The 18205-nt window shown below is 35.3% G+C and overlaps 1 protein-coding gene across 1 annotated transcript in view; it reads left to right on the top strand.

Moving 5' to 3' along the window:
* cfap20dc (CFAP20 domain containing) overlaps positions 1 to 12647 on the top strand; it is a 163118-nt gene extending 150471 nt beyond the window's left edge. The window contains exon 17 of the mRNA XM_088636177.1: positions 12005 to 12647. Coding sequence (XP_088492303.1) covers positions 12005 to 12123 — 119 coding nt within the window. The 3' untranslated portion in view covers positions 12124 to 12647. The remainder of the gene's footprint in view (positions 1 to 12004) is intronic.
* Positions 12648 to 18205: the final 5558 nt, after the last annotated feature.

Raw genomic sequence — 18205 nt, 5'->3', positions numbered from 1 at the left:
ATTAGTAAAAAAGATGAAAAATTAAAGACGAAACCATTTTGTAAGTTTTTGGCCCATCTCACTGATTTGCTCATAAATACAGTACCTATGAACAGTCAACGCACCCTATCCAAAGTAACACATTAATCATCAGAATCGTTACAATTGAACAAAGGTGGAAGCTACTTAGCTTTTTGAGGCATTTTTCCCCATTTATTCAGTGTTCCGTCATTGAGCTAGAGCTATCAGTGCTAGCTTGCACTTTCACTTTACACTCACCCTAACAAATGCCTTTTTTCTAAATCTTAGAGCACAAGATCAACACTGTCCTTGCTGCATTATCTGCAGGCTCAAATGTTTTCCCCCTTTTTTGTCTTGCTCCAAGGCTTCTACTCCCTTGCCTTCTCCACTGCCACTACCTGGCAGTCTTTTTCCGCTAGGAGCCCCTTATTCTTTTAGTGACAGCTCTTTTTCATTCCTGCCAAGGTGCTGGTCTCCAGCCTCTCCAATGCAGTTAACACAGTTTTCTTCCTGCTGGATAAGAATCCTTCATTCACTCATCTCCTCTCAACCTTCTAATCAGTGTGCATCATTTTCTCCAACCACTCATTTAAAGCTCACTCCCACCGAGCCTTTATGAAATCTCGCGAGGCTTCTCTGAAATCCTTGGAGCCCAGCTTGTGATTTGCCACGGCCGTGTTACCTGAGGCTGTGGCATAACAGTCTTGATTTCAGGGTGTCGAAAGGGCATGTACACTTTCTATAAGCACTCTATTAGAGGCAATCAAGTTGCCTGGAGGTCTTTATGACCAAAGTAGTTCATCATGATCAGAAGAGAATTATTAGAAGCTATCTGGCTTCTAATTTTGTTTGTTATCTTTTGTTGTTCAAGTTTTCAAACTTTATTCTATACCTTTGTAGGGGTTTTGTGCATTTACTGGGACAATTATTAATTGTAGCAGTAAGTCACAAAATGATTCTTTGATGGCTATTAGAAAACCGACCTTGCCGGATAACTGTCGGACAACTCAGCACCGCACACACACGGATACTAATACACGACAATACATTTATTAATACATAAAATGTGCATATAAACATAATAGATCTTAAGAGTGAGGGTTAGCAGAATAAAAAGGTATATACTGTATTCAATAACGAAGAGTTACAAACCAAGAGGGACATACATTCAGTATACCATTCATTTATACCGTTTCGTAAAAGAACTTTGATTACAACTCCAACACTAGATACTCAAAGGCAAGTACAGCACTCATAGGAATTAAATTGATATCAACTCAGGTTGAGGTAACAATTGAATTCTGAAGCTGTAATGCAGAATGCTGAATACTTATCCAATCTGTGTGGATTCAGATCTCCAGCGGACACAAGGGAACAGCGACAGGCTGTTGCTGCATCCAATCGGTGTCCTCTGGCCCAGGCAGTCCTGGTTCGGCTTCAGGTGGGGGAGAAGGAGGGAGAGATTCCTGCTGCGACACACTGGCAGTGGGCTTTCTGAAGACCGGCTAGTCACTACTGGCTTAACTAGCAGAGATTGTGCACATGGAAAGTGATTGCGGGTCCAAGCAAGTCACACTCTTTAGACTGGAAGAAGACCAGTTTCGTTCCCGATGTAGCGCTAGTCCTAAATACTGAGATTCAGCTGTCGACAGTTCCGACCGTAGTTCACTCGTTGATCAGGCGAGCATTTGCAGTGGGGTACCTGCAGTTCACGAGGCTGCTGTTGGGCTAACCTCAGACGGATCCTTTGGTTACGTGCGGGCGACCTCCGTTCTTGACTCTTAGAACAAAGTAAAGTCCTGGCACTCGGACACACTGGTCTTCACGTGATTGTCTGAACTGAGTCTGAGAACATCCTTCTGGGCCTTGTGCTGCCTGTTTTATCTGGAGGAACTACGGTCGTTCATTTTTTGCGGTTTCAAGTTTCGCTGGCATTCGAGATCCACGTGGGGTTACCCTGCCCTACCAGTTCCTGATTGGCTGATCAAGGTGGAGGATGAGTAACAATGCATTCTGACCTTAGAGTTGTAAACCCTTGGATGAGACTCTCCCATGGAATCTCCCAGACAGTAAGGTGCCAGAGATGACGATTTATTAGGGTGGCTGGTGAATCTCAGTCTTGGGAGCTGTTCCTTATCAGGAAACTCTATCAGCTAGAAAAACACCTTAAATGTGAACCAAATGGAATGGCCTCTCTGTAGTCAGCACCACTGAGATGAGGGAGAGAGGGACTTGCAAGGGAGTAGCAAACTTAATTCCTGTATTTTTAATAAGCCTTGCCGCTATACCTTTATACACTTGTTTTTATGGATCTAAAATTTCATGCTTAATGGTGCCGAGAGTTTGGGTCTCAACCACCTGGCTGGAAAGCCTGTTCCAGACACCGATTACACTTTGAATAAGGAAGTCTGTCTTCAATTAATTAATTTAACAATTGTGATCCGGTCTCTTTATCTCACTACTGAGTGTGTAACAGTCCCCTGGATTGAACGTATCTGTACACTTTTGATTTTATATACGTGGATGAAATCTCCAATTCATCTCTTCTGCAGTATTCCAGACTGAAGAGATTTCCCTCAAACTGTCCATATATGACATTCCCTAAAACCCCAAACAGTTCTTGCTTCTCTTGTTTGAAATCTTTTTCATTCTGTAATATATTTTCTGTGTTATGGTGACCAGAACTGAATAGATGAGGTCTTAATATTGTGTATCGTAGAGCTTGAGCTTTACCTGTATTTTTAATTTTTTTTTTACTGCTTACTCACATTGTGTTGATATGGGCGTAGAAGAATTTAACATAAACACCCATATCCCTTTAATTGTAATTGTAATTTGAATGAAAACACTATGTAATATCCATAGTGTATATTCCTACTACTGGTGTGTGAATCACTTTGTACTTATCAATGCTGAATTTCATTTGCCAAGTGACACTCCAGTCCAGGATTTTGTCTAAAGTCTTTTTGTAATTTTCTTGCCAGTGTTTCTGTGTTTGCAAATTTGACTGGTTTGTGAATTATACGAGAGTCTACACTTGTATATGAATAAGAAACAGTAATGAGTCTGAAACAGATTCCTGTGTCATTACTGGTCTCATCTTTCCAGTGAGACTTGTTGTGAAAACAAATGTCTTTGCACAGACTGTCCATCTCCTGAAGCAGTTTCAGACTGCTTGTGCATCAAGGCAGATCCAGCAACAGGAACATTCAGTTTTTTCACCACTGCAGTCATCACATTATTCAATTCATAATTTGAAATCTTGACACAATGATTTCCCTGATGAAAATTCTGCATAGGGTAAATTTAATCTTCTGTTTTCCAACCATAGCAAGGGCATTTTCAGTAGTGATAGAAAATATTTTCTTGATGTCAATTCTTCTTTCCTCAAAATTATTAATAAATGTCTTAGCTATATTTTCCCTTGTAGTTGTCCCATGCATTGGTTTTAGAGAATTTCATTTGAGTAACAGTATCTCACAAAAATTGCTAATCAAAGTATGTTGTTTATATCCACACACTCATCAAGCTCAACACCAAATACGTTTACTGTACATCTTTTAGCACCATTGTCTGCCGTTTGTTAACTTTTTTCCAGCCATTTCACTGACACATTCCAGCCATGTAGAATGCATGAGATGTCAGTAGTTCGGCCTCGGTGTACATAGAGGTGTGTGGTACCTCATTTTTATTTTTCCCCAATTATTAAATACAGGGCTGACCTACTCTGTAACACTGCCAGGTGGCAGATTGGTGTGCTATCAGTTAAGGTCAAGTGTACATGTAAAAAAAATGTAAATGTACATGTTAATAAATGTAAAATACCACAAAAAAGCCAAAAAATAGTTATTAAAATCCAGAGCACTTAATTAAACCATCAAAAGGGTATTTAGAATGTCGGGATTTCTTAATCACATCATGAATGGGGCATATACAGTAAATTATTTTTATGATTTTGGCTTCTGAGAAAGTGAACTGCAGTGAGATTTAAGAATTTTTACAAAGTGTGTCATGGGTGGAATAAAGTTGGAATTGTTGCCTTAAGAGTACACTTTAGTTACGCTGCGTAAAAATGCGGTAGGCGTGGCGCATCACAACGTGCATCACAATTATTTTTTTATTGACAAAAAGTAACACCACACTCTCTTGTTTAAACGGATTGTTTTGTTGCTGCACAGTCTGTTAAACCAGAGGAAAAGAGTGCCTCTTCGAAGCATTTCGTTGATTCGATCACGTATTCATTTCCGATCATACAAAGTAAGTTTTGAAAATCTCCGATTCACCATGCCTATAATAGTTTCCCGGAGAATGCTCATAAATGATGTTAATTTAGAAACATAAACATATTATGTATACTGTATGTGGCTGGTATTTGGTAGTTAAAAAAATACACACCAGTATTCCACTTTCTTCCAAAACATTTTAAGCATCAAAAGTCATTCAAAATGCTTAGTTCTTAGTTCAAGCATTTACTGCCACGAGCTAAATTAAAAACTGATGGGTTTATTTGATAGAAAGTTTCATTTTCCATTACACTGCAAAGAAACATGATATAATGCATGTAAACATGATATCTAAACAACAAATAATTAAGATTACTGACGGAGAGGAAGTGAAACTAAACAAAGTGTAAGTGTTTAAAAAACAATATGAATAAAAATGTGGGATGAGAACACACAACATTATAAAGAAACACAACAAAACACAGAATATTATTAACCAAAAACATTTTATCATAAATATTGTGGCATTCTGGCAAAAGTGTGGTTTCTGTTCCTTAAAGAGAAAGTCCGTTGCTCACTGAATCTACAGTATACACCCTCAGTAGTCTAAACACAACTCCCACTGGACACACCCTTATTTCACAGTCAGATGTGAGATACAAAAGGTTAACTTCTGGTTTAAAAGATTTCAAATTTGTTTTAGAATTTTTGTTTGTAAGTGTTAATACAAGGCAAATATAATCGTGATTTTACTGTTTAGCATCTTATATTGCGAGTCATACATGTGTGTTGTACCTCTGATGTGGTTGGGTGTCAGTATTACTAAACAGGTAGAGTCTTAGCATTTTCGCAATGGAAAAAAATATCCAGCTGCTGTGTTGATTTAGGCTATGTTTCATTACATTCTCTCCATGCAAATCCACACAGAAAAATATTTATAAAGCATTTATTGCCTCTAATATCTTAGATTGAAAAAACTTGATAGCACATACATTCAAATATCAGAATGCCCTGACAGCAGGGGATACTTCTAAGGACAAAAAGACAATGGGCCATCAAAATAACTGGTTTCCAAGTTGATTTACATGATAAAGACACCTCTCATGTAATTCAAAACCAGATTTTTGGCATCTGCTGGCAATGTTTTGAGCTGGGGCAGGAAGATGAATGCAAATGCTCTCTTCTCAAACTGCTGATTCTACAATTGCAATACATTTTGTAACATTTGAAAAGTTGTTTACCAAAACAATATTATTTAATAATAGCTTTTTGTTTTATAATAACATGGTTTCAAATATATTGAAAAAGCACTTTGTGCAGCTTAAAGAGAAAATCTAGTTGTGTTATTTACTATTATGAATGAAAAAAGTATTTAGAAATGTGTTTGGGCCACTTACGGTAAAAACAATTCATGGATATACAACACTTCATGAGTCTCTTGACCCATTTTTAAGTTTGTTTTTTATCTAAAAAGAAACAGATTAACATCAGGTGGGTAGCTGCGTCAGCATGCCTAGGCTGCAGAGGAACAAGTATAGGTTTATTCCATGCTGAAAATAGAAGAAAGAAAACACAATGTTTTGGCTGTGGAACCTTCTTCAGGTGTGTGATTAACATTATTAAATGATTAACATCTATTTAATCTGAAACCTCAAAAAAACTACACAGCTGTAGTTGTGTTTTGTGCCACCATAACATTTTGTCAAGAAATTTTATTTTTCATTTTTTCAGCTTCTAAAAAATTAACCATACAATATAAATTTAGATGGTCCAGTCCTTCCACTAACTGCAGAAACTGCACCTCCCTGGGTCCTGCAGGTCCTGCCCAGCCTTGGTGGTTTATAAGTACTCATATAACATATGTTCAATCATACTGTATATATTTTATTGAATAATGACCACGTTAAATAATTTGATGTAGAAAATGTTTATAAAGAAGGTGGAATACAATTTTGTATCTTTTTAATTTTCTACTACCACTATCAACAATATAAATATCTTAATATTCATAAATTAAAAATGTTAATAATGTTGCAAAATGCTATTATATTTTGGTTTATTTTCTGCTACCAAAATTTATTTTAGGTCCTTGATTCCATAAAAAATGGATTTAAAGAATCCAGTACATGAATGCCACAGTACTGCACTTTGAAGTACCATACATAGTGGACTAATGCGAGAGCTTTCAATCTAATGGATCCAGGCTCAATTCAATAAGATCCCCATTTCAGAAACAAAATGTGTACAGGTACATTATATTTTAAAAAGGTAGCTAGGCTATGTAACCTATGTTTATGTACTGTAACATATAAAATATGTTATATTTTCAAGAACTCTGATTACTAGACTAATAAAAAAAATATATTAAATGAAACTACCATTTCAATTACATCTAATGCAATACAAGTGCCACCTATCGATCTGTTTTGAGCAGTGAAGAGCTGAAAGCAGCGCACTGAGCAGAACTATAATAAACCACAGTGTGCTTTCCTCTGGCATGAATTTTGAAGTGCATTCTAGATGGCTACATCTGTATCCATTTATCCACCAGTCTAGTAGACAAAAGTAAGTTCTTAATTCTAGAAATAATCATGTCTTTGTTGGGCAAACCATTAAACATCCAAACGACTAAGAAAAACCTCTTCTATACAGTATATTCCCCAACTGTAAATGGCTGTCTGTGTTTCACAACATATACTGTACAGTTTTGTAACTTGCTTTTGTGGCTTGATTTTTACTTACACAGGAATTAATATAAATGCTGCATTGTCCTTCATACCTTGCTATGGCCTGTTTGATTGTCTTAGCCTTGTCTGCCACATCGTTGAAGTATTATGCATGTTTTGAATTGAATTGCAATTGAATTCACTCATTATAACTATACATCTCTGGCTTTGTCTGTAAGGTCATTGCTGGGACTGGTTAGCTTTGCTTCAGGCAGCAGTGCAAGTCCCCAAGAACAGGGGCTGATAAATATGGGTTGAAAAGATGCAGCAGTAGCTACGCTCATTCCCAACAAGTGGCATGCACACTCCCTGTCTATTTTAAATTTGATTACAAAGTTAAAACATCTGTTCTATTCTAAATCCTTAGAGCTTGATTTACAGAGATCGCATATTACCCAACTATCTAGTTTACTTAGGGGGGTGCACTAACTACATGGCCCTGGAGGTAAACCAGATAATGTTTATTAGCAGTTTTAAAATAGGGTTTTCTAAATGCAATAGGGCATAATCACTTTTAACACACACACCTTTTTTTTTCTTATCTGTTGCCGATACTGTTTGTGATATGGTCAAGAAAACGAAACCTTTAAAGAAGAAATTTCATTCTAAAGATTGCTTAAGTATTTTTGGTTAAATATGTAAGTTCTTTTTTAAGACATACTAAATGTCTTTTTATTAGAATATTTAAAATTAATATTCATTTGCTTTCCTGCTGAAAATGTTAATAAACAGTGTAAGTGTGCTATGTAAAAACAAATGAATAAGCTCCAAAAGTCACATTAGACACAACTGCAGTGATGCATAAAGATTTACATGATGCCTCACTGCCCAAGAGGAGGAAAAAAGAAAATGATTGAAGAGTTGTTGTATTTTTTCTTTACTTAATTTAAAATCATGAAAGAAGAATGTATGTTTTGTGAAAATATTCAATATCTATAAATAACAATAACTAATGACTGGCAAACCCTCGGGACATGTCAACTGCCATTTGTCAGTCAGATCGATGAGCAGACAGGTGTCTTCTGTCTGCTATGAAAAAATACTCGACTCAAACTCAGGCACCATCTGCAGCTCATCAGTAGGGGAACATTGTCCCCTGTAACATCAGAAAATGCAATCATTCCTAATAATATTACCATTTAAATGATATTAATAATTTATTTCTGATTATCTCTGATTCTTTATCCAGAGTAACTTATAAACTGAAAAATATGAAAAAATCATTGTGCATTCAATTAAATCACAAATTTCTTCTCTTTTCAGCATGGAATAAACCTATTACTTGTTCCTTTGCAGCCTACGCATGCTGACGTAGCTACCCACCTGAACTACACAAATGCATAAATATAATTTAGAACTAAAGCTTAATAAGTAACAGTAGCACAAGACTTACTGTACAAGTATGTAGTAAGAAACACTCCAAAGCTCCACAAGTTTACTACAATGCCAATAAAGCACACTGTATAAAGAAAGGGTTAGCAGCAGTACACTAGACAACAGAGGTGAGGCAGGAGATTTTTAGATCTACAAGTGCTGTCTAGCTTTGATGTGACTCCATAATTAAAAGTATTCACCTTCTGCATATGTGTAACATCATTTTTTTTCAATAAAACAGCATTTATTTCTCCCACATGTGCCTCAAAGCCCAGACAGAAGTCCCTACACAACATGTCATTGTAAGCAATTTGATATGTAGTTGCAATTAAAACATCCACACTCCACCATGAAGCACAGGATGCAAAAAACAGAATGCAAAAAAAAAAATACAGTTTTATTTTCTGACGTTCAGCTTTAAAAGTCAAACCACCTGCATTCACATATTTAAAATCCTTTGACAATAAACGGTATCTTTGTGAACTTGTAAAACAGTAAAACACATGAGGACACATGAATACAGAAAAAACAATTCACCATTAAACTGTTCCACTTCATTTCACCTTTTAGACCTTTTATGAAGGTTAATATTTATAACTGATATTGTAGGCACCCCTCAAATCCTTCATGTCACTTTTAGTGAGTTTTTATTTCTCCTTGAAACATTGTATTAATTACACAGTAGAATAAAACTTTTACTTATCAAATGTTTATTTAAAAAAACAAAAACATACAGATATACAAGTAGATATACAGTACTGTAGACAAAACATTATGCTGGCAAACTCTGGCTTTCAAAAAAGATACACTGTGACTCAAAGAAGCTCATTTTAGATTAGAAAGAAAGTCACAAATATTAACTTGTGACAGTTTGTACAAGAAAAATCTTAAAGAAAATGTCAATATTCTATTACAGAACTGTCTAATATGTAATAATTTAATTATTACATGGACAAGATGTAATAATTAAATTATGATCTGGGTATGAAGTTTTTCACAAGTTGCCATTAATATCAAGTAAGCACTTATCCCATTATTGTATTTCATGTATTGTGTTAATAAAGGTTTCAATTTAAATTCAACTTCTTAAAAATTATTTTAAAAATTTAATTTGTGGAAGAGTTTATCCTTTCAATACATATAAATGCATATTTTACTTTAAAAATCTTTAAATTGTTTATTTAAAAAAATTAACAAATGGAGACAATGAATATAAATGGGTACCTTGTTTCTAGTGTTCTAGTGACATTAACTCGGAAATGATAGCCTTGGTCATAAATTCAAAGCTGAAAAGCCTTCACTCCTTGCTTGCAAAGAATGAACTGGGAAGGCTGCTGCAAGCCTGAAGGTGGAATGGAAATCTGTGTGTGACAAAAGATATGCACAAAAAGAATGTTCACCAGTTGAGATATGTATGCATAAGAGAGCAGTGCAAGTGCAAGATTAGCATTTGACCTCTAATTAGCATAAAATTGATAACTTTTGGGCATTGGTCACTTAATTGTTCTTTAAATTAGTCTAATTAGACTGACTATACATTTATGTGGTTACGTACTGACATTAGATTAGTCAGGTCATTTAAATTCACCTGTCAGGTTCATCATACCCCAAATATAAAAATATCTCTATGACATACTGTATGAGCTCTCCATGCCTCTGTAACAGCATTTTCCATGATGTATTTTCTCCTCTCACAGTTACTTTTTTTTAATTTTATGTTCATTAATCAATTAGACACAATATTAAACTGAGGTTTCCAATTCACCTTCAAATTTAATTGTGTGGATACCAGCTGTTGATATAATACTTTGCACTTCAATGCATATTTCTTCCTTCCTTGTGCTTGTGCATTTTGCTTTTGCAAGTGAACTTTCATTTCAAACGTACATACTGGACAATACATACTGTAGTTCAGATTGTTACAAGTATCAAAGTAGTTTTTGGCATAATATGCAAGGGACGGATTTCTCATTCACCATTGCTGGGATCCTACTTTCATCACATTCATTGGAGTTTATTCTCTCGCCTCATCAGCCTCAACCCTCTACTAAAAAAAAGTGGCCATGTACACCATACCCTCTGTGTTTTTTCTTTGGGGTCTCCTGATGTCAGTAAGCCCTCCAGAAACTCTCTCTTCCTAATGCATCAACTCTGTCTTGCTTTCTCCACCCTCTTCTCTCTTAGTTTCTCCTTGAGGGTCCAACCTGCCAAATCTATGGCTCCAACCCACAGTATACAGTAGGAGTTGTTTCCTCTTCCCCTCTCCCCTGTTCTTCTTTATCCTATCCTGTTCTGGAGTCCCCAGTTGTTGACTCTGCCCCACAAGTACAAGTGCATGACATCAGTCTGTACCAGATCCAGGATTCCAATTTATTTTCCAATTAATAGTGCTTAGGCCTAGGCAGCTACAGCAACGGATTCCCCTCCCACTGACACCCACGCAGCCCATTCACCCCTTTTTTAGATGACATCCAACTAGTCAATGTCAGCCCTCAACTCTTTCTGCTGCTTATGTAGCTGCATATAACTTTACTTCGCTATTGGAGGGTCTGCTCAGAATACATTTCACCTTGTAAACTTAAGCAGGCAGCACCTCACCTCTGTATTACATGTCAGGATAGTCTTCCAGGTCACCACAGTTTTCTGGTGCCCACCATAGAGTTCCAATCTCAAACTTGCCAGGCCGTTACCTGCTATGCAGTAGTTCTCTTCCTGCTTCCATGTCTTCCATTACTCCTTTTTTTCCCTGCACTGTCTTCTACTCCTCCTATCGGCATCCCAACCCAGCTGAGTCCGGGGCACAGAGCGCCTGGTCTCATTTTTTATTCCCTCCTCCCTGTTTCACTTCTTCACTGCAACTGATACTGACTTGCACTTACTTACTGTTTCATATCTGCATCTGTGTTTTGGTGATTCTTTTGGGGGGATGTGACAGCACTGAACTGTGACCAGCACTGTCATTTCCTCTGCAAGGTGTGTTAAAGCCAAAGTACTAAGCATACTATTCCTTTATATTTGTTTGTTATTACTTTTGTTTTGTTATTACTAGAATTTGACTGAATAACTAAACACTAAGAAATTGCGGAGCTAATTCCTTATTCCCTATAAGAGCAGCTATAAACCAATATCTGATGAAGAGCAGTAGGTCTGGGGTGTTTATACCCTGCATGCTGAGCAGAGTGCTGTAAAAACACCAATAAGGAAGAGATTTATACTGTAACACATTTTCTTTTTTTGCCAAAAAACTGACTACGGCAAAGCAGAGGGAATTGAGGAGAATTTCTTAAGTCTTTAAATGCCTTTGTACAATCATAGTACATTCACACTGCTTTTGCACTTCATTTGTAAAATGGTCCTCAGGGTCAAACAGAAAGCAGACTGACCATTTGGCATTTGTTCCATTGACACTGGGTAATCTCCAGCACCTTAAATAGGAAAAACCTTGTTTCAGCAGTTTCCTTTTTTCCACTTCAACGTCAGAGATGTTTAAAGCACAAATGTAACAGATGTGAGATACTTTATGAGATGCAGTCTTTGCTCCTACTGTATACATTTTAGGAGCGCTAGGAAGTTTATTTGTTTACCTAAAGGAAAAACTGATGAATTAATACATTAGAATTGAGACAGTTTAGATGCCAGTTTTTGTCATTAATCTACATATATTTCTTTTCCTATTTTCAGGAAATGAGATGCCAGCTATTGAAGATAATGATGAAGATGAAGTTTTAACTTTGTTGTATGACCCTTGCCTGAACTGCTACTTTGATCCAGAAACAGGAAAATATTATGAATTAGCATAATATGAATACAAATCTGATGGAAACATCATTTTGATTATCTAGATTTTTTAATGTAAAAAAATATTTAAAATGTTTAAAAAACAGCTTGAGAGATTAAATTTGTTTTTGCTGTAAAATATGCATGTTGATATATATTGTTACTCACTAGCAAGCAAACTATATTTGCAATGTTTAAAATCAACAACTAAAATAACTGTGAATGAAAAGGAGTAAATAAGTGTATATTGCTTGTGTAACACAGTCAGTGAAATTCTAAAAGCTGGGAAGACATGGTGGGTGCACTAGAAACCACTGAAAAAATGTGTTCAGGTATCGATTCTATTGGTAATGAAATAAAATGTGTGGGCAATACAAAAACATAACAATGGTTAAATTGAAACTTCCAGGATACTGAGAAATATAATCTACACTATGCCATTGAGCAGCAGATTATATTTGATTTTGAAAGCAAAAACATTTATGTTGGTTTACAGTATGTATTGTCTATGTTAAATTAAATATTTGTAATAATGCACAAAAAATAATGCTGTACTTTTTCTTTATACCATTAATATCAGTAGTTAAAGTACTTTGCTGTGAAAAAGTAGGTCTTCAGTAGTACTTGAACCAGTCCCAGAGGAAGATTAAAAAGGCATCCTTCTCACTGCCAAGGAGAGAGACAAGTGTACAGTATTTCCAGAGTTAACAACTGCACAATAAAATAGCATAACTAATTATTTACTGCGACAGCTATGTAAAAACACATAATGAGTTTTAATGAAAGGGAATCTTGTGTAGATTACAATCACTTCCCAGTGGGGGACTTCACTTGGGGAATTCGTTTAATCTAAAAAAGACAGCTTGGCATTGAAATATTGAATTTTTTTAGAAAGATTTTGTTTTTTGTTTTATGTGGTATATGCATATGCAGTCTACAAGAAAGAAAGAAAGAAAGAAAGAAAGAAAGAAAGAAAGAAAAGAAAGAAAAGCAAGGACCCTGTTTCTGTTTTCTTATGCAAGGAACAAATTCAACACAAATTGAAGAGGTTATTGAAAAGAAAGCAAAGACCAAACAGTTATGTATTGGAATAATAGTTAAAAATATAGTAATGTCAAGAACAGCTCTGTTTCTATTTACCTGATAGTTATTTTAGGTCAATAATATCTCAGTGATGAGCAACCATTGTCTACACTCAAGGACATCTGAGAAAAAAATGGATGAGAAGTTCCCTGTGGTATGAAATGGCAGATTGTGCAAAAGTAATGTTTTTTAGGGGGTTTTTTTAGGCAGAAATGGGTCCTCAGTATCCACTGTTTCAGTGGGAGCTGACATTATTGTATATTAAATGTGTAATACTGTCAATTACATTTAAATAATGAAAACAATGTGGTTGAGATATGTACTGTACAGTAAGTATCTTCTATTGTGCTTTTACAGTAGCCTAAAAAAATTAAGTCAACATTTTTAAACAATAAGTCTTTTTCTGCAAAACTGGACTCAGCTGTGCTACAGTATATATATTGTGCAGAAATTGAACTGAAAGTCACCATCATAGGTTTTTCTTTCTTTCCATTCAAATTTGCTTTTCATTACGTGAATAAACTCCTACCTTATATTTTATTTATTTTTTATTAAAAAAACGAAATATTTCACAGGTGACCACTTGCCATTTTAACATTTTATACATTTCTAGGAGGTTAAAAGGATCCTCTGTATTTTGCCGGCAGTGTAGTAAACAGCTAGACCCTATGCAGAGCATTTAATTCAGATCCGAGAGCTATCTGATTGAGGCAGAGCAGAAAGCTAAATCCGATATTCAAGGCTGAGGACGAGCATCCAGAGAATCCAAAGGAGAGAAATGCGCGAAACGAGTAAACTGAGCTGGCAGCAAGCTGACAAGTCAGAGACTCTAATACCAAGCATGGAAAAGTGAGACAAGAGGGTTTAAATAGAAGAGAGCTGAGACGTGATTGTAAAATTAGATAATTAGTGAGGACATGTGTAGAATGTGATTTTAACACTGGGTATTTGTCTTCCTACAGTATATAAAAGCCATTACAAAATTTACATTGAGATTCATTATCTTCAATTATTTTTTATAGGAGCCTGAAGAAGACTTAAAGAATGCATTAAGACATTTATAAAGAACGGTGTCTGTTGTGTCTCTGCAAAAGAATCAGGCATCAGCAGAAGCAAAATAATACTAAAATTGAGAACTGGGAAATAAAAAAATTACATGTGAGTTTGGGAATTATTCATGGATGGTAACTGAAGTTAATTCTCTTTGCAAACTACACAAAAACTTCAGGAGGCACTGACAAAAGTATTGTACAGTAATGAGTATGCGTTTATGCATGCAAAAACAATGTAAGTGTTGCTTCCCATTATAAATTACTTTATTTTTACACACTTCTGTACAGCTGGTGTGGAAAGAGCTATTACTACACTATTTATACTGTACATACAGTATTATTAGAGATATTGCTACACAGATATAAAATTAAAGTTGATTTAGATATATTTCACAGCTTAAAAGAGTTGGTACTTTAAGTAGCAGATATAACCCAGCAACCATCCATATTCATACAGAATGTTGCTGTCAATGCTTTTTGTTGCTCTCTGCATAAGACAGGTGGCAAATGATTGAAGACCATTTGGCCAATCTACAGTAGCTCATTAGGCTGCAAGCCAATTGGTCTAAGGGTTTCATACTGATATTTACTGAAAACTGCCAGGATATCAGCTTTGACAACGGCTGGGTAGCTGGGTAGCTGGGTAGCAGACTCCCACAACCCTAAGTATAAAGATGTTCTTCCTGATCTCAGTTTTAAATACACTTCCCTGTAGCTTCCACTTGTGTCCTCGGTCCGTGTCTCACTGTCGATTCTGAAAAGTCCATTGGCTTGAGCTCGTTCTCACTAGTGCATTGCTCACTTTTAAGATAACATTATTTTATCTACAGTACGTTATATATAATATATTGTAGATTATCTATGTTGTATAGTGTATAATGAAATTATGTTTGTATAGTTTTTTCAGCTCTTGTTCTATGTACAGTAAATGCTTAAAAATGTTTTTTTAGGATTTATCAGCTTTAAATCATTTTGTAGCTGGAGTCTTCAAGTTCAGTATTGCTTCAGTATTTTCTTTTTGAATTTTCCACCTGCATGTCATAGTCTGCACTAAATTCAATGTCATCTACCACGTTAGGTAGAGTTTTAGTCTGTCTAAATATTTTTCTTTACAAATTTATTTTCAGCTTCAGACTTGTTTTCTAATTCTCCTAATTTGGTATCTTTTAAATATCATTACTTTACTAATTATACTAGAGTCTAGGTCAGTGATTTCAATAAGGAATAGTAATGGTCCTAATACAGACCACAATATCAGCAAATAGTGATATTTGTATTAGTGATACTTAATATAACACGATGTAATGTATATGATAATGTAACACTAATTACATTACACCTGATTAGAGCATGTCTCTTATGTATATATATTTTATCCATTATTTAATTCACAAATGAAACAAGCTAGTTAAGCAAGACCTACAGTATCTCTTCTGAATCCTTGCTCACTATTTGCTGATATCTTATTTCCAAATACAGTAGATTATCTTCTAGCGTAGCGTAGTTCAAATGATAGATTCAGTAACCTTACACATAATAGAAAGAATCGTTCTATAATTACTTAGTTCGGTTTTGTTACTCTTTTTATGAAAGGCCACTACATTAGTAATTTTCCAGTCAATGGGTATTACACCTGCCTTGTCTTTTCCTTCAGTGCAATAGGTAGAAATCCTACCTGGAAATATTTTTATTTGTAACTTTGCTTGAATATTAAACCAAACTTGAATGTAGAACATACAGCTATCCTGCCAGTAAAGGTACAGTACTTTATTTCTTTACATTTTAAAACCAGTAAAGTCACCACACAAGACTGTTTGCTCTAACATTTAAGCACCTCATTTCCTTCAGTGATCTCCAAAATTATTTAGCTTTAGCTACTGTACATCACCCTCAGCGACTTTCATGATACCTTTACTATTAATACTACATCACCAATTATATAGTTACCAGTAGGTGGTACCGACTACCAACTAGCTCAACTGTACGCGCAAACGTACAGTTCAGGGGTCAGGTTTTTTCCCAGAAGGGACTCGATTCATTGATACCTGTACATTTCTGTTGGGACATTTCTGTAAAATCTTGACGCCAATAATGTAAAACGTTTTGCTTCTTTATCCGATTTTTTAAACCCTCAGCTTTGTTAACAAATTGAATTATGTTTTCATAGGAAAATGCAAATCCAGCATAAACCATTTAAATGTTTTTATCGCACACTATGTCTATATAAAATCCTTTATAGACATTTAGCCAGCTAAGATAAAATAAAATTATAGTATAGTTGATAATATAATACAGTATACTTTTCAATATTTACTATTTTCTTGGCGAAATTATTAAAGCTTGACGCAGTTGATAATCAGTATGTCTACTTAAATAAGTCGTCTTTTCTTCTACCATTTTAGGTAGACTGCTCGGGTTTTTACAGCTATTTAAGATTTTTCTATTTAAGATTAAGAAATCTATAGTTACAGCAATGATTTTCAGGAAACTTTATTTGTAGGTTAATGTACTGGTACTGGTCACGTCCTTCCCGCAAGGAGAAGTGTTGTATCTTTACAGATCATATAAATCTGTCTATTATATAGTGTATAATGTCTGAAGAGTTCACTATTGACATCATTGAGTGGCTTAGGATCCCCTAACCCACTGCTGCTACTGCGGCTTAGGAGCTGGAGTATGAAATTACCGTACACTGCACTGATTGGCCTCAAACAGGAAAAAAGATCTAAAGATATTTACCACCATGATCTATCGAGTTGTATAAATCTGATCAAAAATGTCACGTACCACATTAAGATAGAATGTTTTTGTTTTTAACCTGCAGCTTTGTAATTTGTCCTCCTTGGGGCTGACATTACACTGTACGTCTTTACAATCCTGCATTGATACTGAATGATCTAATTGTTCCTTTCAAGCTATTTATTTTATACACATGGGAAACTGATATTCACTAACTGGTGCCCTTATCTAAATTCAAAAACATAATTTAGCTTTTATGAACAATCTTTTGCCTTTCATAACTAAAATAAATCACTAGGAGCTCCGATGTGCCTTTATATTGAATTCATATAACTTCATCTGCGTATATATATTAGTTTAGTGTGCCTCTCTGTGGCAGACAGAAGAATTGCAAAACCTGACATTTAGTATTTACTATTTATCAGAAAAACATCGTTATTCTAGTTTCTTAAAGTATTGCTCATTTAATTGAAAAGATCGACTTTTAATGTAGGTGTAATAACACTTATCCATAGTACATCTTCGTTGCGATCAAAAGGGATTTTTTTATTCTATAATGTTAGCTAAATGTCCTTAAGAGCATCAGAAATCATCAGTTTTAATTCTTACTTCTACTGTGTGTTTGCGGTTTTGTGAAAGCATCCCTCCCTCTTCCTTTAAGATATTTCTTTGCTTGCTCTATTTATTACTGCACTTGGGTGGCCTATGTGTTTTCTGCCAGTATCCTGAAAATATGATATGCGATATAATTGAATAGGTTTAACGAGTTGTGAAACTCATTTCAGAAAAGACATAAGAAATGTATGGTATATAACTAATGTATTGACCTACAGTATGTGACGTACTGGATATTTATCCAGTGCAGGAGGGACTGGCGAAGAACAGAGCAAAATTGAGGACTAGCCCTAAGGCAGGTGGTTGTGGTACAATGGCTTAGTGTTGATCTAATCTGATTTAAAAAGTAAATCCCTGAATTCTAAGCAGGGAGATTTGAAATTCAGAATCTCAGATAGTTGTGAAGCACACAGATAGTGATAACAATGGCCTGGTGTTTAGTCTGGTAGTTGAAAAAAATGGCACAGCCACTGTAGTTCTGTTCTTTTTTTCAAAGTTGGTTTTCATTGATTCAAATAAGCATTAAGCTTATTCATTATTAAGACATAACAAACACAGCAAACGTTAACTGAGCATGTGGCAATCAAACTTTAAGTAATCCTTTAGTTCAGCCTAT

Source organism: Lepisosteus platostomus, chromosome 6 (assembly GCF_059453375.1).
Source record: "Lepisosteus platostomus isolate fLepPlt1 chromosome 6, fLepPlt1.hap1, whole genome shotgun sequence".
In the NCBI taxonomy this organism is placed as follows: Eukaryota; Metazoa; Chordata; class Actinopteri; order Semionotiformes; family Lepisosteidae; genus Lepisosteus; species Lepisosteus platostomus.
Note: the sequence above shows the minus strand (reverse complement) of the source record. Positions and strands in the feature narration are given on the sequence as shown.